General features: G+C 39.0%; 1 protein-coding gene across 7 annotated transcripts in view; it reads right to left on the bottom strand.

The window, feature by feature from the left end:
* FIG4 (FIG4 phosphoinositide 5-phosphatase) overlaps positions 1–21,958 on the bottom strand; it is a 131,859-nt gene that overhangs the window by 100,602 nt on the left and 9,299 nt on the right. For 5 of the 7 annotated variants that reach the window (XM_030316134.2, XM_030316135.1, XM_030316137.1 and 2 more), the window contains exons 2-4: positions 13,311–13,409; positions 11,955–12,078; positions 3,808–3,964 (exon numbers count right to left, since the gene is read on the bottom strand). In XM_030316134.2, the coding sequence (XP_030171994.1) occupies positions 3,808–3,964; positions 11,955–12,078; positions 13,311–13,409 (380 nt within the window). Of the gene's footprint in view, positions 1–3,807; positions 3,965–5,021; positions 5,083–11,954; positions 12,079–13,310; positions 13,410–21,958 lie in introns of those variants that run through there. The other 2 variants (XM_030316139.1, XM_030316138.1) reach the window with 2 other exon arrangements.

The following is a 21,958-nucleotide window of genomic DNA, read 5'->3' as shown; positions in this document are numbered from 1 at the left end:
ATTGTGCCAGAGAGGGAGAGTCATGTACTGAGATGTGGGGCACTTAGACTCAGGGCAAGACAGAAGTAAATACTGTTCTTGTTTTTACAATTATGTGCTTTGCAAATGCTTTGAGGTTGGAAAGAGGAGAGTAATGAAAACAAGCAAAAATGTTCGTGGGTCACCATGATTTTAAGTTGTAAAGTTTTTCAACTGCAAAAACAAAACAAAACAAAAAAAAAACAACAAAAAAGCCCCAAACGTACAGAATAAAGTATCTGCATATCTATCCCTCAGGATTAATACATGTTAACATTTTTTCAAATTCTTTCAACTTTTTAAAGACTTTTGATCACAAATGGGTACTGAGTTTGTTAAGCATATTTTCTACAAATATTAAGATGATCATAGTTTTCCCCAAAATATTTTAATGTAGTGAAGTGCTCCAGCAAAATTTTCTAGTGCTGATACAACCATGCATTGCAGGGATAACCTCTACTTCTCATTTTGTATAAAATGTTGAGTTGTACTGTATTTGTATTTCCTAATATTTTACCAAGTCTTTTTTTAAGTTTATTTATTTACTTTTTAGTAATCTCTGCACCCAACATGGGGCTCAAACTCATGACTCAGAGATCAAGACTTGCATGCTCTTCCAACTGAGCCAGCCAGGCACACCACCAAATCTTTTAACTTAAGTGACTTATTGCATTAGATAGTTTTATAAATACATTACAAGTTTTAACTATCTAGTAATACTACTTCAGCCTACCTATAACAAACTATTAATATAATTGTATCTTACTCTGGATAATGTCCACTGCTACACAGTATTAATCCTACAGTAATTTCACTCTTTATTTTAATAAATAATTTTAATTTTTTAATTATTTTTAAAATTTATTTATTTTTGAGAGAGACAGAGTGTGAGCTGGGGAGGGGCAGAGAGAGAGAGAGAGAGAGAGACAGAATCCGAAGCAGGCTCCAGGCTCTGAGCTGCCAGCACAGAGCTTAACGCGGGGCTTGAATTCACAAACTGCTAGATCGTGCCCTGAGCCAAAGTCAGACACTTAACCGACTGAGCCACCCAGGTGCCCCAGTAATTTCACTCTTTAAAGACAGTCAAATCACTATATAGAACAACATAATTTGTTTTACCATTCCTGGCTAAAGAATCATAAAGATGAGGTTTATAAGTAATAACCTCTTCAACTTTTTCTCACCCCACCCCTTAGATTCACATGTGCTGGTCTGATTCACTTTTTTAAAAAAAAACTATTACTGAAGTATAGTTGACAAAAATGTTATATTGGTTTCAGGTGTACAACATGGCGATTTGACAATTCTGTACATTACTCAATGTTCACTATGGTAAGTGTACTTACCATCTGTCATGATACAACATTATTACAATATTACTGACTATATTCCCCATGCTGTACCTTTCATCTTCATGACTTATTTATAACTGGAAGCTTGTACTTCTTAATCCCCTTTACCTATTTCACCCATCCTCCCACCTCTGCTCCTATGGCAACCACCAATTTGTTCTCTGTATTCACGAGTCTGTTTCTGGTTTTGGTTTGTTATTTGTATTGTTTTTCAGATTCCACATATAAATGAGATCACATGGCATTTATCTTTCTCTGTCTGACTTATTTTACTTAGCGTAACACCTTCTAGGTCTACCCATGTTGTCACGAATCACAAGAGCTCATTCTCTTTATGGCTGAGTAATATTCCATGGTGTGTGTGTGTGTGTGTGTGTGTGTACACACATATGCACCACATCTTATTTATCCATTCATCTATGGATGGATACTTGAGTTGCTTCCACATCTTGGCTACTGTAGATAATGTTGCAATAAACATAGGGTTGCATGTATCTTTTTGAGTCAGTGTTTTTGTTTTCTTTTGGGAGTACCTAATTTACTTTCAATCAACATACTATGTCTTCCTGTAAGATATGCAGGATATAATTTTTTTCAGTTAGTATAAGACAAAGGACTACTTTGTTAAATTCTTATTTAATCTGAATAAGTAAATAATCTGAAACCAATTATTTTTTGACAACTCCATTTCCATGTATCATCAAAGACAGAATCATGAGAGTCCAAAATCCACTAAGAGGTTCTTAAGCAAGAGAGCCACACCACCTTTAAATTTTGGCTCATGTATCTAGAACAACACTATAAAAGTATAGAGTGTAACTAAAATTTAAACTCAAAAACAAATAAGCATGCCTAACTTTGTTCCATTTTAACCTTTATTATGTTCATAATAAATAAATTTATGTATTAAGATAAATCAATTCTATTCTTTTCTCTATCAACTTATTAATAGCCTTTTCCCACATTCCCAAGGCTCCCAAGGCTCTAATTTCCCTCCAAAACTTTTTAAAGATTTCAAATCTACAGAAAAATTGGAAGGAAAAATAGTACAATAAATCCCATTATGTCCTTCGTTTGAATTCACTGTTAGATCTCTCTCCTTAAAGACACACATGCACATTCCCTCTTTTTAAATACACAAGTATGTTTTATTTTCCTAAAGCATTTTCAGTAAGTAGCAGGCATGATGACACTTCACTCCTAAATATTTTAGTATATATCTATTATGAACAAAGATAATCTCCTAAAAAAGAATATCACGGGGCGCCTACGTGGCTCAGTCGGTTAAGCGGCCAACTTCGGCTCAGGTCATGATCTCACGGTCCGGGAGTTCGAGCCCCGCGTCGGGCTCTGTGCTGACAGCTCAGAGCCTGGAGCCTGTTTCAGATTCTGTGTCTCCCTCTCTCTGACCCTCCCCCTTTCATGTTCTGTCTCTCTCTGTCTCAAAAATAAATAAACATTAAAAAATTGAAAAAAAAAGAATATCATTTTTTACACTTAAAATTTAATATTGATTCAGTACCTCCTAGTATATAATCCATGTACAAACTGTGCACATGAAGTTCTTTGCAGCTCTGTGTGTAAATGCACACACCTGTGTACGCACACATACGTTTTAATCCAGGATCCAACAGATATTCATGTGCTGCATTTGGTTGTCATGCCTGTTCTAAAATCTAGAACAGTCCTCTGGCTTTTTTGGTCTTTGATGACACTGTCATCTTTAAAGAGTTCAGGCCAGTTGTCTTACAGAATGTCCCACAAGATGGGTTTGTCTGATTATTTCCTCATGCTCAGATTCAAGTTAAATATTGCCAGAGGGGAGGGGGTTGGATTGGAGGATGGGTGAAATAGGTGAAGAGGATTAAGGGGTATAAACTCCCAGTTGTAAAAGAAATCACAGGGATGAAAAGTACAGCACAGGGAATGTAGTTAATAACACTGTAACAATGTCATATGGCAACAGACAGGAACCACACTCATCATGGTGAGCACAGCATAAAAAAACAAATACATATATATTTTTAGCAAGAAAACTATGCAGGTAATCGGTGTCCTTCCCATTGCTTCACACCGAGAGGCAGATAATGTCAGTTTTGTCACATGATGCTAAGTTTGAACATTTGGGTTAAGTATGTTTGCCATTCTTTTTTTTTTCTTTGTAAATAAAAAGATTCATGGAGTAGATGTTGAGACTGAGTGAATATTCTTCCCTCAATAACATTTCACCTAATGCCTTTAGTAGCTGTTGTTGATCCTCACCTGAATCAACTGTTGTGACAGAGGTTAACAATAGACCTTGGACAAAACTTCAGAATTCTGAGCTAGTATTTTGCATCTTTAACATAATACCTATAATATTTTGACTGTATTTTGTTTCCCAGTTGGTCTACCACATTTAAAAACAACAACAACAGTAGTTACCACTGCTACATACCGGGCTTCATCAGGATGAGTAATTCGTACAGAATCGTTGGGTATATAGATCATATTTGTATCTTCAACCTTATATATTGCATGACCTCCAATATCTGCCATCTTCCTCCTTTTAGTTATTAACACAATATAATAGCCTTCTAGAAACCTCACAAAACCTATGCAACAAAAAGAAAGATAAAGTTTCCTACACTTAGTAATGCTTTTAGATATATATTTAACATTTATTTATTTTTGAGACAGAGAGAGGCAGAGCATGAATGGGGGAGGGTTAGAGAGAGGGAGACACAGAATCTGAAACAGGCTCCAGGCTCTGAGCTGTCAGCACAGAGCCCGACGCGGGGCTCGAACTCACGGACTGTGAGATCATGACCTGAGCTGAAGTCAGCTGCTTAACCGACTGAGCCACCCAGGCGCCCTAGATATATATTTAAAAGGCAAAAGTTTTCTGACACATTTCCTACTTTATTTCTGATTCACAGCCATACACACTTTCAGTGGTATTATAATACCATACTGACATATATCTCACTTAAAAAATACTACTCTAAACCATTTTATCTTGGTCATTCTTTTATATTTAGTCTCATTCCAAATAGGATTGATGTGCTTTAAGCAAAAACATACATAAGATTAAGGGGAGTTGGTTATTTAATAGGTATAGAGTTTCATTTCACAAGATGAAAATTCCTAGAGATCTGTTGCACAACAAGGTATGTATAGTTAACATTATACTGTACACTTGAAAATGGCTAAGACTGTAACTTTTATGTCATATTTATAAACATATGCAAACTAAATCAATATATATACTAGTAAAAAGTACATAAAAGCAAACAGAAAACCAAGTAAGTTTTCAGAAACTTACAGTACTGTGCTAACATGCACCTGTGAATCTCGATGGGGGATAAAGATTAAGAACCTCATCCTCTTTTTTAAAAAGAAATTAACCAGGGCACCTGGGTGGCTCAGTCACTTGAGCATCCAACTTCAGCTCAGGTCATGATCTCACAGTTCATGAGTTCGAGCCCCTCATCAGGCTTGCTGCTGTCAGTGAAGAGCCCGCTTTGGATCGTCTGTCCCCCTCTCTCTTTCCCCTCCCTGACCCCCACTCACAATCTTTCTCTCTGTCAAAAATGAATAAACATTTATTTTTTAAATAAACAAATAAAAATAAAAATAAATTAACCAAAGGATAAGTTCTGAAGAACATACTTTGGGACATGTTACTCAAAAGGAAGAATAAACTTCATAGATTCTTGATTACTAGTAGCAAAACCCAACTGCAGCCACCTTTAAAAAAAGAAATTTATATTAAGGGTACTGAGGTGATCCAAGGCACCAATGGGCAACAATATGATTGGGCCTCCGAAAAACACCTAGTGTCAAGATCTGAACATGTGCTCCATTCTTCTCTCTATATATAGACTAGCCTCCTCCACAGACCAGCCCCCTCCACTTCTCTGGAAACGTGGTGGGAGACAGAGCTGCTAACAGCTCTAAGTTTTACACCCAAAAGCTTCACTGGAAAAAACAACTTTTTTTTATCAAGTTCAATTCCAGAATTCCTAGGAAAGGACGTGGACTGGCCCAACTTGGATTGGGTGCCCAGCCCTGGACCAATCAATGGTTGCCAAGGAAGAGAGTAACACCGCATTGGAAACCATTTATACAATAACGAGGTGACTTCAATGGGACAGGGAGGGGTGGAGCCAGATCCCAAAAAAGGTGGAGGGTTTCAGCAAACAATATATCCAGTAAATTGCATATCCTTCATGCAATCTTCCACAGGTATCACCTGTGATAGTTAAGCCTGAAAGTTGGAGCATTATAAAACTATATTTTATGTCAAATCATTGAAGTGCACATGTTGTACATGGGTGATTAAAGACCATATGTGTTATGTTTAGCAGCACTAAGTTCTTAGCAACACCCTACTTATTCTATAGTCTGGATTAAATTTTTTTTGGCTTCCAGAACTTTTGCTTTGGGAGTGAAAACTAACTCCCTTTGGGGGGAGGGGTCATTTCCAAAATGGCAAAATGAGGAGACCAGCAGACCCTCTCTCCAGTGAAACAAACGAAACTGGTAAAATTTATAAAAACAAAACAAAACTTTTAAAGTTTCTGGAAATTGTTCTAATGGCATATAACAAATGGAGAAATATTTATTCAAGAAAATCTACTAAACCTTGGTAAGAACAGCAAGTGTGTGACATCTGAACCATAACCTACTTCCCTTTCACACCTCTCTCCCAGTCTGGTGTGACTAGATATCAACTCTGGGCAGGTGTAACCAAGAGGATAGTGTTTTCCCTCTCTCCCTAGTTCTCAGTCTAAGGCCAAGGTTTCTGCTCAGAAGGTGCAGGCCACCAGAATGTCTCATCCCCTCCAGCTCTGTGTTATAGGAGCTCTATTCCCAGGTAAGCTCTGCTGAGATTGGGGAATTCCTTCTTCTCCCCAGCTCCTACTTGTAGAGAGTCTACCCCAGCACGACTGGTCAAGAATACTGGGTCCCCATTGCCCTCACCCCAGCTCACTGGTAGCAAGAGTCAGATACTAACATACAGCTGACTTCCTATCAGAAATGATGGAGGGCACAAGGCTGTAGGATAATATAATCAAAGTACTGAAAGAAAGAAAAAACTGTCAACCAAGAATCTTATATCTAGCATAATTATCTTTCAAAACTTTCTCATGTGTACATGTGCATGTTCTCACACACACCTGCACTATCTCTCTCTCTCTCTCAGAGTGTTATATTCTGTAACGTCTGAGCTAGGATTTGATACTATGAATTTTTTGTTCTAGAATTGACAAATACCTAATGTCTGTTTCTTGTTATTCTCAGCTGACAAAAAAAGGAAACTAGGAATTGACTATATTAACATAAATGAGCTAAAATATACAAGAGAAAAAGCTACTGAGGAAAAAACACCATTAAAAGAGTGAAGAATACTTATATTTTAGAGATCCACAAAGTGCAAAGTGCTTCTTAAAAAAATGTTCATTTACTCCTTTCTTTGCCTTAGAGACTGGCAAAAAATTCCCTGACTAAAGCTGAAGGACACAGGAACAGGGAGGAAAAGAGCTGATGACAATCTCATTAAAAGCGAGTAACAAAGAAGCTATCCTTTTACAAGGATAAAACTCATAAAAGTAAAGCCCTTGGAAGCAGCAAAAAAACACTCAAGGGTTTAAATAACAAGTATTTCCAAAATGAATGAGTTTTCCTTTTATTCTTGCTTATATATTTACTTTTTATTTTAAAAAAATCTCTAATATTCTCAATCTATACTCCAACTGAATTTTAATTTTATGTTTTTTAGCTCAAGACAATTTATACCATTCTACCTTTCTCTTCATAATCTGAATACAGGGAAGTAAATATATTGCACAAAAGAGACTTCTACCAGCACAAATGCCTTCGGTTTATTATAAATGAAATTCTTTCCTTCTTCCTTTTTACTACCAACTGGAAATGTCACTCTCATTTTTAAAAAGTTCCTATCAAATACAGCCAACAATTAAAAGACTTCAGAAAGGCACAGACATCTGCCAGGAGTTAGCCTATTCACCACTTTAACACACCAAAATCAGAACAAGTTTTTTCATCTTCATTCTGTGTACTTATGACCCCAGACCAATTTCACTGAGCACTTCTCAGAAGCCATGATGACAGTCATCTTGCAAAAGTGATTTCTCTCTCTCCCCATAGAGAAGGCATTTTCATTTGAAATGGACACCGAGCAAAGTATACAGAAAAGGACAGTATAAAAGGATGCAGTGGGAGTTCTGGTGGCTGGAGAGGACCCCACCAGCCCACCAACAGAGAAGAATGCAGTACCCACTTCAGGGGTCACCACCATGCCAGCCAGTCATTATCTTAAAAGCCTTTAGGGAGAACAGCACTCTGGCAGAGAAGCATGAAAAACCTCCATAAGGTACATAGGATCTAGGCACAACGGAGCCCTCTAGAACCAGTGACTCTCTAACACCAAATGTACTGGTCCCTTACTGGTCTGAGGCTCACACTATGTTGCTGTTATCTTCATTATTATCATGGATCTGCAATCCATTTCTTTTTTTTTTTTTATTTTTTAATTTAATCAAATGCATTTTTGAGAGAGAGAGAGAGAGAGAGAGAGAGAGAGAGAGAGAGAGAGGAGGGCAGAAAGAGAGGGACACACAGAAACTGAACCAGGCTCCGGACTCTGAGCTGTCAGCATGGCTCGCGCCCACAAACTGTGAGATCAGGACCTGAGCCCAAGTCACCCTAAAGTCCATTTCTAAGTGTGTTGCTTTAAATAACAACTGTGTCTTAGTCTACAATGATACTTATTCTACTACTCCCCTTCAATATGCTAGAAACTTAGAACAGTATCCTCTGACAGGCAGAAAAAGGACATTGACCTGAAGCTATGTAGCAAAAGGGGCTGGGATGTCACAGAGCTAAGCCTAGTAAAGACTATAGGTAACTAGCCACCAACTCCATCCATGTGCCCCAAGATCAAATAAAACAACTTTGGGAGGAATGCTCTCAAATGGGAGTGATCCCATTCAGTGGTTGCCCAAACCTCCTGCTGGCTATCAAATAACAATGGAGTGGGTCAGAAATGTATAAGGTAGACATATGACTAGATCGACTCATATCTAGGGACCAGCGACAATCCATGAGCTTTTCGTGAGTACCACGCCCATGAAAAGACAAGAACACAAGTGGAAAAAGTAAGGATTTAGAAACTTTAGAGCAATTTGAGATTGCTACAACATCCAAGTGCATCATCAATGAACTTGCCTTGAATAGGGCATAGACTAGTTTGGGTCTTACTGAACTTGTGTGATGAGTCACATGTGCTCCAAGCTGTAGACTAGTTATGCACAGTAGGATCATGTGTTGGTCTCTGACATTTCTATAGAAACAATCTGGTCCATTACTGCAGACAACTGAGAATCACTGCTCTAGATTCTTATAGATGATGAACTAAATTAACCGTGATAACAGTCTAAAAACATTCCAGCAAAATACTATTCACAAATTACACATGCTGAAAAAGTTAACTAAGAAAATATTTTGGTCACAGAACAGAAGAAAACCATGCTAGTCACTTCTCATATGTATTATTTTGACAACCAGACTATATATTTTTCAAAGATAGGCACTTTGCGTTTCACTGTTTCAGTATCCCTCACGGTTTCTAAGACAGGACTTACGAGACAAATCATAGATTTCCATTAACTCTCTATTTACTCTTTCGGTGATCCTAAGCTTCACTGACATGGTCGAACAAGAATACATAAAATATATTTCCATAAAACCAATACATCTTTACTTAGTACATTATTGTGTCACTTTACTGGTAGGTCAGTCTGTCAGTGACTTCATTATCCAAGGATAGTCTCAATCGTAAGAGGTCTCTAACCGCAAGAGAAACAGCTACCGCAACACCTACGGATGTCACCTCTATGAGAGACAAGAAGACACCTTCAGCCTTCACCCAAAGTTTCCTAATACTTGTGTATAAAATAAATTATCTGGTTACAAACCTGGTTATCAATTGATAAAAATCAAGCTCTGGTTTTATAAGTTTAGTTATCGATAGATAACTCATTTTAAAACAAGGCAAGGAAAAAAATAAATAAATAAAATAAAACGAGGCAAGGAATACTGCTAAAAGCAAATATGCCAAGAACAATGAAGGATGACTAAAGAACCATAAAAACAAAACAGTATAACGGTCTAGAGACCATTTAATGTAAAGGCAAGCTGCCCAATTCAACTCCAGAATACCCAAGGGTAGCTATTTTTAAACAGTTCAATAACTGATCTTCACTTCGTTACTCTTAATCATCGAGGAAGGTTCAATTTTGGATAATAAACCCTGGCTAATGAGGCATTCAACATTACATTCACCTGAGGAAATTTCCGTTTTAAAAAAGTATAAGTATCAGCATTGAAAGGAATAAGTTTAACCTATTAAGTAACTAATACTGAAATTAAAACCTACTATATTTAAGACACATTGTATTTCCAGGGTTTTTTTTTTTTTTTTTTTTTTTTCCTTTAATTTAAAATATACATGGGGCACCTGGGTGGCTCAGTCGTTAAGCAACCGGCTTTGGCTCAGGTCGTAATCTCATGGTTCATGAGTTCAAGCACTGCATAGGACTCTGTGCTGACAGCTCTGAGCCTGGAGCCTGCTTGGGATTCTGTGTGTGTCTGTCTCTCTTTCTCTCTGCCCCATCCTTGCTTGCACTTTGTCTCTCCTCTGTCTCTCAAAAATGAATAAATGTCAAAAAAAAATTTTTTAAATAAAAAAATAAAAATAAAATAAAATATATGCAACACTGGGGCACCTGGGTGGGTTAAGTGTCAGTTAAATGTCCAACTCTTGATTTCAGCTCAAATCATGATATCACAGTTCATGAGGTCAAGCCCCACATCAGGCTCTGCACTGACAGTGTGGAGACTGATCGGGATTCTCTGTCTCTGCCCCATCCCACTTGCTCTCTCTCTGAAAATAAATTAATTAATTAAAAAAAATATATGTGACACTTAAAGTAGAATTTAACACTTACGGCATTCATGGAATTTAATTAAACACATGAACTCACTTGACATACACAGACGTGCAAACATCCATAAACATTTAACTGTTAAACATGTAACTTCAACATACTTGTCAAGACTGAGCAGAAGGTGTAAAATAGGGGCCAGTCCAAAGAAGAAACCAAACACACCTACCACTCTTGACCTTCCCTGACAGCCACTTAGACACAAAATGGACCTGAAGGGATTACATATGAAGAGCTATGAGAGCACATGGAGAAAAACTTCAAATATGGCAGAATATAATCAAAGTTTCAACAAATAGTGTCCCAAAATAGAAAGTGCTAATCAGAAAAACATAAGCATTTGAAACTACACAGCACAGTTAAGTCCATATTAATTTTGTTAACATCTATAGATATTAATCACTCAGTTAACATTGCATACAGTCCAGTTGGTTTAAACAGCACAAAAATAAAGTTGTTAAATGTTTAAAAAAAAAATGCAGACTCAAAATAAGGCACTGCCATCAGAGAAGCAATCCCATACAATTGTCCTCTGCCTGGCTTCCAAGGTCCCATGCAGTCTGGCCTCACCCAACTACGTGCCAACATTCCAGGACCCAGGGACATCTTCAAGCCTGTGCCCCTGCCATCGTCCCTACTGGGGTTCTTTCCCCCTCTTCCCCACATCCATCCAAATCTTGTTCCTCCTTCAAGGTCCAGCTGGAGTCTCATTTTCCCCAGGAAATCTTTCCTGGCCATTCCTGGTCCAAGTCATCTACCTCTTACATAATCTCCACCCCCATGTAACTTTTCACTACACAGCTTGGCTCTTAACCACAATAGTGGACTTGTCTTGCATGTATTAGATTTTGTCCCTCATCCTAGTGTAGTCAGCCTAAGACTCCCAGAGACAAATCCATAGTATGGCAAAGACAGGTGTACTGACTCATTGCAATAAGGGATGATGTACACATCAGAACTGTGGGGCATCTCACTACTGTCCCAAAGCTAGACAGCAGAATCCATAAAAGCCAAAAGTATATCTACATTTGTTTGTGAATAAATGAAGTAAAGGGGTTATGATTGAATCTGGGGGAAGGATGCAGGCTCTGTGCTGACAGCAAGCCTGACGCGGGGCTTGAACTCATGAACCATGAGATCATGACCTGAGCCAAAGTCAGTCACTCAACCGACTGAGCCACCGAGGTGCCCCAGAAATCCCTGTGAATTTAAACCAGTTTTACCAGTATCTGTTTTTCCAGCTGATGAATGGCAGGGCAGACGTTTATAGTCCAAGCTAATTTTTTTCTTTTCTTTTCTTTTTTTTTTTTTTTTTACTTTTTCATTCCTCAACATGCCCGACAACAGACTTCTTAAAGGCTCAAACCATTTCTATATTTATGCTTATCCTATATGAAATTGAACAGCACTTGGCAGATACTATAGGCTATTTGATATCTGACTGATGGATAATGAAATTGAAACAACCAAAGCCACAGATTATGGGTTATAATTACATAACTACATAAAACTATCTTTTAGTAGTCTACGTAGAGGAAAAAAAAAAGTAGTAAGAAGGAGATACATTTCTTACCTACAACACCAAAAGCTGAAACAGCTCGAAATAACCCAGAGGATCCTTTCTGTCCCATCTTTGTTCTATTTCCTAGATCCAAGCGGCCAAGAAGTTCTCTCACTTCTTGCTGAGTATATACATGCTAAAAATAAACAAATTCAATCTGTAAGATTGTACTTATTCTTTAGATGATGTATTGCCTATAAGAATCACTAGCTATTTCATAGAGAAGCATATAATAGTGCACAACTAAGCTATAATTTTTAAAAGCCAACAAATTCTTTAATATTAGCAATTACAGGTAGTTATTGGATCACATGCTGCTTTACCAAAAACTTGTGTCAAAACCTTATCTTCTAAACCATACACTTAAAGGCTACACAAGACAAATTTCAAGAAATCTATGAACGCCTCAAGACTGTGTGCAAAGGTTTAATTGCACAAATATACTTTTATTTTTATAAGGCCCATAGCTTTTCTTAGATTCTCAAAGGAATCCCTGATCAACCACTTCTATCTCCAAGTAAAACCAAGAATGGATACAGTATATTAATAAAAACTCCCAGAATAGGAGAGTGAAGAACAACCATATCCACGAATGCAGGAAATCACAATATACAATCTATCTAAAATTATTATAACACAGAAAATAGATTTACAAAGAACTTAGTGAAAATGGGTTCCAAACTGTAGCTACCAACATATTTGAGAAACCGGCAATCTACATGGATTCAAAATGTTCACAGACAGAACTTCAATACAAAGGGAGTTAGGTTCTTTCATTTGAAAGAGTTACAATGAACTGTTCAATATCACCACACTGTATTTCACTTTTGACTAACAGTCTCACGTTTTTGTGCCACCTGAATGAAGTCTGTATTCCTGCTCTAGATAATATAACATCTGGAAAAGAACAGCTTAACATTTCTCTCATGCATCAGAACATCACCTAGAGGTGATTTTTAATAGAATAAAAGTCTGCAGCCCAGACTTAATATGAAGTAGCTTCATATCAAAGCATAGTAATAAATAATCTCTTCGGTAGATGCAATATTAAGAGTTACATTAAATCCTTAAAATGTCACTTCTAAAAGAAAATATACTCATTATCTTATCCAAAGAGTTTGCTTGGTGAAACAAATCAAAATGTATCAAAGCGCAATTCCAGCATACTTTTTAACACCAGTAATTTCTAGAAACCAGATTAGAGATTTAAATTCCAGCCAACCATAAGAAATAATTGTAATTTTCAGATGCCTGATTTAAAAAGGAAAAAAATATGTATACATCACTAAGAGCTGTGAGGCTCTTTCATATCCTTTAAACAACAGGTACAAAAGTTTCTGTTTGTATTCAGGTTTGCAAGATACTTACCCTATCATCAATTATGACCAAATCTTTCGGTTCTGTTCTATCAATCTTCAAAACACGATATTTTGTTTCTGCATGATTGCTCCCAACTAGAAAGTATCTCTATAAATGACAAAGAAATGCCATTAGTTTTTGAATGTGCTTTGCCTTATACACATTTTATAACTACTTTGGTTTTTGAAATTAAATACTGTAATAACGTCAGGTTACTTTAGAAAAGAAATATTTCTATTAAATATAACTGGCAGATTCTAAAAGTTCAATTTTAAAATTGAAATATTCTTAGTGATGTCATGATAAACATTAGTCTGGTATCTTAAATGTATGTGGTAACCAGGTCAGATTAATTTAATCATATTATATAGAGATTAACCTAACTGATTTAGAGACTGATGTTTAAACTTTGCCAGGAAGAAGCAGCTCTATAGTAAGAATTAGAAAGCTCAACACACAATTAGTAATGTTTAGGCAATTATAGCTATGAAAATATTGAAATTTTATCAAATAAATCTTTACAAATTTTCTGTACAACACTGAAAATGACTTTAATATAGAAACTATAAAAATCCCAAAGTCCTATAAAAGATTTCAAAGAGTGTAGTTTCCTAAATGGCTTTTTGAGGCTACAGGAGGAAATAATAAATATTCTTTTTTTTCTGAAATACTTCTTTGGTGCATTATACCTAAACACTTTAGTCTTCTTAAATAAACATTCAGAATAAAATTAATTGATAATGTAAAAAAATAATCTTAAAGATAACAAAAATGCTTTTTTAAATTTTATTATTATTATTTATTTTTGAGAGAGAGAGACAGACACAGAGCACAAGTCGGGAAGGGGAGAGAGGAGGAGACACAGACCTGAAGCAGGCTCCAGGCACTGAGCTGTCAGCACAGGGCCTGACGCAGGGCTCGAACTCACAAACCATGAGATCATGACCTGAGTCGAAGCTGGGTGCTCAACTAGCTGGGCCACCCGGGCACCCCTAATGAAAAATGCTTTTAAGAAAACTTAAACAAGGTGAGTAATTTTTAAGTTGAATTTAAGAAAGTAAAATGCATTAGGAAAAATATGACATTTAAAAATATCTTGCTCTACACTGCTAGGAATTTACCCAAGGGATACAGGAGTACTGATGCATAGGGGCACTTGTACTCCAATGTTTATAGCAGCACTTTCAACAATAGCCAAATTATGGAAAGAGCCTAAATGTCCATCAACTGATGAATGGATAAAGAAATTATGGTTTATATACACAATGGAATACTATGCATCAATGAGAAGGAATGAAATCTGGCCTTTTGTAGCAACGTGGATGGAACTGGAGAGTGTTATGCTAAGTGAAATAAGTCATACAGAGAAAGACAGATACCATATGTTTTCACTCTTATGTGGATCCTGAGAAACTTAACAGAAGACCATGGGGGAGGGAAGGGGGAAAAAAAAAGTTACAGAGAGGGAAGGAGGCAAACCGTAAGAGACTCTTAAATACTGAGAACAAACTGAGGGTTGATGGGGGGGGTGGGAGGGAGGGGAGGGTGGGTGGTGGGTATTGAGGAGGGCACCCGTTGAGATGAGCACTGGGTGTTGTATGGAAACCAATTTGACAATTTCATATTAAAAAAATCTTGCTCTAAAAATATCCTTTAAAAGTGGTGCCTTTTTCAACATAGCAAAAATCAAGGGAATACTGCTACGATCAACTGACATCTTACCATTTCATTGGTCAGTTAAGAAACAGACACACAAGGGTGCCTGGGTGGCTCAGTCGGTTGGGCGGCCGACTTCAGCTCAGGTCATGATCTCACGGTCCGTGAGTTCGAGCCCCGCGTCGGGCTCTATGCTGACAGCTCAGAGCCTGGAGCCTGTTTCAGATTCTGTGTCTCCCTCTCTCTGAACCTCCTCCATTCATGCTCTGTCTCTCTTTGTCTCAAAAATAAATAAATGTTAAAAAAAATAATAAAAAAAAAAGAAACAGATACACAAAACGACTAAATAACAAATAAGATCCTCTAGATTAATGGCCAAACTTAAGTATGAAGACCATGGGAGTTCAGAGCAGGAAAGACTAATGCAGGGTACTTATTACAGGTGCAGAAAATGTCAGAGGAGTCAGGACTTGAATTAAGCCTTAAAGGATGAGTAAGATTTTTTAAAGTAAGATTTTAGTGTGTATCAGAAGATGAGCACTTGGTTATACTGTTTTAACACTAGATTGGCAAAAATAGGTGGAGTTTTTATTATTAAATATAAATCCATTTATAAGGTTGGATCTAGACTTCCAGGCTATATAGAACAAAACTGTACGTTAAAATAGACTAGTTCTGGGGGCTCATGCCCCAGCCCCTGCACCATCCCTGCTGCTGCCAGACAGGAGGAAAGGGGGAGCATGGTACCTGTAATTATTAAACACGAATTCAATTAAAAGATGATTGGTTAGGGGCGCCTGGGTGGCCCAGTCGGTTAAGCGTCCAACTTCAGCCAGGACGCTTCAGCCAGACGCGCCTCCCCCACTCATGCTCTGTCTCTGTCTCTCAAAAATGAATAAATGTTAAAAAAAAAATTTTTTTAAAAGATGATTGGTTGCCCAATCTTAAGAGGAAAGCTAGCCAAAATATGGAATCCCTTAACTCCTAGGAGAGGTACAGTCTGAATAACACTACCACTTATAATGAAGTAGAAATAGAGCAATTTTGATAAATATTAGTAAACTGACTTGAGACAGCCAGTGACCAGGACTTGATGTACTGGGGGAGCAGCCAGAAGGGCAGAGACAATGAGAGGGAGGAGATGGCAGGTGCTCAGCCTAGCCTCAGCTAATTCCTGTCTCTGAGACCCTACCCACCTCTGAGAGGAGGGGTGGATAACCAATCTGAAAAATTAACTTCAGAAGGATGGTTTGTAAACTCTACATGTTTGTTAACAGAAAAGGAAGATACCTTCTTGAGCACTTGAGAAAGTCCTCATGAGAGGAAATTCCAAGTGCAAAGACCTGAAAGGGGAAGAAGCTTGGTGCATTAGAGGAACAAGGTTGAGTGAGAAAATGCTCATAAATACCTAACATAATAAAGAGTGTTCAACACAAGGCACTCAATGACAGTTCTTTTTCTCTCCTTTACTTTTTAAGATGTCAGTGAGTCCATGCCACTGCATTTAGAAAGAGATAGCATGTAGAAACAGACGGAAAAAAGAGAGTACTCCAGAAAAAGAAAATCACGTGCAGGAACAGAATGGAGCCAGAATGGGAGAATGCACAAGTCTATTAGTAATCGGTCTTTGTCCTCAGGAGAGTAGCACGCAAATTAACAACAGTGGACAGCGTGCCGTAAGAGAAAGGTGACCTGGATGATGGCAACATAAGAAGGGCACTTCAGTCATCTGGGGAGGGTCAGAGCAAGCGATCCAGAGGCTGGTGTCCTGATGCTGAATTTGGGCTTGAAGGACCTCACAAAAGGACTCCATGTACTGAGCCATGATAGGATGAGTGATACCTACCATCTCCACCTGAAACAATCCTTTCTCACCACCTGCCTCCTCCCAAAGCACTTTCCTTTGTATCTATAGCACTTACTGTTGAAGGCCTTATCTAAATTTGCTTTGGACATGTCTGCCCCTTCACCTAATTATAAGCACCTCAGGAGACTTGGGCTAACTCCCTGACCTCCGTGGTTGTTGTTTCTAGTCTGATAGCACAATCTGGTTCCACAGGCATTGAATAAATGCTAGGTGAAAAACCACCCCCTACCCCAGATGAATCATGTAATTTTCCGGGTAAGTTTCTACAAGGTTTATGTGAACCCGTCTTCTTTGGGTAAGTTATTCTCTCAGTAAAGAAGCACATCACAGCTTTAAGAGAGGTAAAATCCTTGCGTGAAATTCCTAGAATTTTAATAGATCCTAGGACATTTATAGAGTAACTGCAGTAGGACAATGTTTGGCAGTTTGTCATAAAAAGACAGTTGTAATTCCTGAGTGCTAGGAGGTATTATGACTTGTTGGCCGATAGAGTACAAACATGGGAGGGCAGATCTGTACTTCTCATACCCAGGCTCTTCCAAAAACTCCATGAAGCAGAGGACCCAATAGCTAAAATCCCAAAATTTACAAACAGACCTGAAAGGGGAAAAAGAAACAGGAAGGAGTATAACTATCCACATTCTCTCTTCTAAAGTGGTCTAAGAAGCCTAAAAATATTTTGTGCAGAGAAAAGCGACCTCATGTGGAGCCAGTTAGGTGGGAGAGGAAACAACAGCTCTTGGTTGGCCTGCTGTGGACAGAACCACTTGCCTGTACTGCCCTCTGGTGGGCAGTTGCCTGTCCACTTTCACACATTTTTTTTTTTTTTTAAATATAATTTACTGTCAAATTGGCTAACATACAATGTGTAAAGTGTGCTCTTGGTCTTGGGGGTAGATTCCCGTGGTTCATCACTTACATTCAACACCCAGTGCTCATCCCAGTAAGTGCCCTCCTCAATGCCCATCACCCGTTTTCTCCTCTCCCCACCCTCCCATCAACCCTGTTTGTTCTCTGTATTTGAGTCTCCTATGGTTTGCCTCCCTCCCTCTGTGTTTGTAACTGTTTTTTCCCCTTCCCTTCCCCTATGGTCTTCTGTTAAGTTTCTCAAGATCCACATATGAGTGAAAACATATGTCTTTCTCTGACTGACTTATTTCACTTAGCAAATGACTACTGGATAAAGGGTTAGTTTACACCAATTTTTTAAGGAGAATAATCAATCCAATTACTTTTGTCTGGGCATGGTGGTGCCACTTACTGATGTGGGGACGGCTGCAGGGAAGCAGGTTTGAGGGGAAACCAAGAGTTCTGTTTACAACATGCCCAAAGAGATCAAATGGGAACTTCTGAGTCTGGAGCTCAGAGGAGAGATCTCAATGTGTGTCAGCGGCACATACATGGCATTTAAAGTCACGTGACTGGATTAAGCCTCGTAGGAAGAATGAAGATAGAAATAGAGCACAAAAAAACTAGCCTGAAGCACTCTAAATAAAATTATTTTTAAAGGCCAGATATAAATAAGGAATCAGTTTAGAAGACAAAAAAAAAAAGGGTCAGTGTTTTTGGGAAACCCCAGGACAGCATGGAGTCATCAAAGCAAAGGAGATCAGTTAGAAAATGAGGGGGCAGTCACATCCACATCAAATGCTGCTGAGAGGTCAAATAAGATGAGGGCACAGAAGTGCCCGGGGGCTCTGACAACAGGATCTTGTGAGTGACCATTCTGTGTGCAGTCTCAGTGATACAGTGGTGGGGGCAAAATCCACAACGGAGTTGTTTGAAGAGCAGACGAATGGTCTTCTGGGTAAAGATGGAAGAGTGAACACCTCTGTTCTTCCCAAACACCTTACTAAAACTGTAGTAAAGTTTTTTATGTTCATTTCCTTACACATAAGCCCCAAGGGCAAAGGGAAGAGTAGAGATAGCAACAACGACAAATCATTTGAACCTGAAAAGCATGCCCAAGAAAGCTGAATCCTAAACTGGCGGTGGGGAAGTCAAGAAACAATCCAATTTAGGGGCACCTGGGTGGCGCAGTCGGTTAAGCGTCCTACTTCAGCCAGGTCACGATCTCGCGGTCCGTGAGTTCGAGCCCCGCGTCGGGCTCTGGGCTGATGGCTCAGAGCCTGGAGCCTGTTTCCGATTCTGTGTCTCCCTCTCTCTCTGCCCCTCCCCCGTTCATGCTCTGTCTCTCTCTGTCCCAAAAATAAATAAACGTTGAAAAAAAATTTTTTTTAAAAACAAACAATCCAATTTATACTACAGAACCTCCAAAAGGTGCGGAAATTTGTGGCATGTCTTATCTCTGGAGGTAGGAATGTAAAATTTCAGAAAATTGAAGTAAAACACAGCTCAAGCTTCCAAAGAGGAAAAAAAAAAAAAAAACAGGCTTCAAACCAAAGATCAAGAACAGAGTTAACATCAGAAATTCTCAAGAGCAACAAGAGAAGACAGAAACATAATGTCTTCGAAATTCTAAGGGAAAATTCATTTCAATCTTTATTTTGACATTAAATCTGTCAATCAAGTGAGAATGGAATATGGACATCTCAGAATGCATGCGCTCAAAAAAGTTACTGTCCGTGAACCCTTTCTCACGAAGCAAATAGCAGAGGTGCACCACCAAAACGAGGGCATAAATCATGAAAGAGGAAGACGCCGGATCTGGGAAAATAAGGAAATCATCACAAGAGAGCCTACAGGACGATGTAAGGGGAGATCCCAGGAGAGCAGCGGTGCTGCAGGCCTTGGGAGCAACTAGTCCAGATGTGAGCCACAGTTTTTTTTTTTTTTTTTTTAATTTTTTTTTTTTTCAACGTTTATTTATTTTTGGGACAGAGAGAGACAGAGCATGAACGGGGGAGGGGCAGAGAGAGAGGGAGACACAGCATCGGAAACAGGCTCCAGGCTCTGAGCCATCAGCCCAGAGCCCGACGCGGGGCTCGAACTCACGGACCGCGAGATCGTGACCTGGCTGAAGTCGGACGCTCAACCGACTGCGCCACCCAGGCGCCCCGTGAGCCACAGTTTTAAGAAGATGAAACCCATAAGAACACCCACCTCCTTCCCTCCCTACTGTGTATGAATGCACTGAGAGGTTTACCTATCTGGGAAAGTTGGGGTTAAATTCACCGTGAGTCCTTAGAAGGAAAAGTATTAGCAGCCTGAAGTTCAAACGGTGAAAAACGAGGTAAATGAAATGCCCAAAACAACAGGGAAGGACAGAGGGCAGTAACTGAAGTGTACAGGATTTCCATACATCAGGCCTGCATCAGCTAGACTGATGCCTGGACTGCATCAGCCTGAACACGCACGTACACGCAGGCACACAGGACTCAACACTGCTGGGGAAAACGTTTGTGTGTTTGTAGACATGTTGGGGGAGTGGGGTCAGCAGGAATCGGGGTAGAGAAGTAAGATACTCCAACAAAGCTACATTTCAATGCCCATTCAGATAGTCTTCCAAAAGTTAAGCATCGCTGTGCAAGAAAAAGCTGAAAATTTCATTATGTGGCTGTAACCGTGGTGACTTGGTATGAAGATGAATGTGTTTCTAAAATATATACATGAACTGCAAATGGAACACAATAGGTAATCCATTTAACAGGAAATTCAGTATCTACTAACATTATTATCTCCTTTTATAATGACAGGCTAATTAATCACTCACTTTTCCTCTGAGAGAAGAAAATCAGCTTTCTTCAAAGAGAAGAAATTTTAGGTTGCCTGACAGCTTCAATTAATGTTAAACTTCACTTGAACTTTCAGAATAAAGGTATTTTTAAAGATCACCATGAAGTTACTTCTCACAATCCAACAGTATTGCAGGCCTGCCTCTTCACCTATTCCAGCAATCCCACAATCAGTAATGCAGCTCGAAAGAAATAAGCCTCTAATAGTCAAAAAGGGATGTCTCCAAGTTCACTCTTTACAGCTTCAGGGCTTTACTGATGGTGCAGCTTCAAATCCCCAATAGAAAGAAGTGGAAACTTGGTCATCTTCAACCCGCCTTCTAAATCTGCTGTAATCACTATGCTTCTCTCTCCCATTTTATATCATTTGCTTTCGTGCTCCAATCCCTTGGTCAACCACATCTTACACTGTTCTCTCCCATTCCCTCATTACACAAACCAAGGCTACCATCAAGGCTAATTAAGCTGCATTCTTCATGATGTGGTTCTTACTCACATTATTCTATTTTGTATGACAGGGTAGAAAGGAAGGACAAGCTTCCTTGAGTCCTTTTGGAACAAGGTAGGAATTAAATAAATACACACACACACATACATACATATTAACAATTTTGAGCTAGCAAGAGTAAAGATTATCCTCACCCCTACTCATGCAGACACAAAAATCCCCCAGAGTTCTGTTCAGCTACCAATTTTAAACTCAACCACTATGTGTTAATTTCTTTGATCATTTACTGCAATGGTAAGACCCCTACCGTATTATATATTAAGTAAGGGCTATAAATTGGAAATCATCTAATGTAAACTGCAGTTTCATCCAGCATAACTTCAGGTTGCTAAATCTTCTGTGGGCAACTCCAATTGCACTGGGCCATATGAGCAGTAAGGCTGGATCTGACCGCAGTTTACCTGTAGGCCTGGGTCACAAGACAGACAAGGGCCATGGCATCATCACAGGAGCCAAAGGGCAGCGTGAAGGCACTGGGCGCCAGAGAGAACAGGTAAGTTTGGGAGGAAGCCAACCCTTCACAAGGCCAGAACTGCACCTCCGGCATGCTATCTACCAACCCACCCCCCTTTCCCCTCCAGAGTCCTCAAAATCCACCTCCAAACACAAGTAACAATGACAGGCTGAATGTCACCTCAGGAGCAATCCTGCCCAATTATCCTTCTAAATGAAGGCTCAGGACAAGAGGCAGCTCATCTTGTCCACTGTCTCCTTTGTTCTTTTGTTCCCCTAATTCTTTCATAACCAATTAATACACTCCCACCAACCAAATTAAGAACGCATTGGGGCATCTGGGTGGCTCAGTCAGTTAAGCATCTGACTTCGGCTCAGGTCATGATCTCGCGGTTTGTGAGTTCAAGCCCCGCATCGGGCTCTGTGCTGACAGCTCAGAGCCTGGAGCCTGCTTCAGATTCTATGTCTTGCTCTCTCT

The sequence above is a fragment of the Lynx canadensis genome, chromosome B2, assembly GCF_007474595.2.
Source record: "Lynx canadensis isolate LIC74 chromosome B2, mLynCan4.pri.v2, whole genome shotgun sequence".
NCBI classification, from domain to species: domain Eukaryota; kingdom Metazoa; phylum Chordata; class Mammalia; order Carnivora; family Felidae; genus Lynx; species Lynx canadensis.
This window is presented reverse-complemented; position numbering and strand designations above follow the sequence as displayed.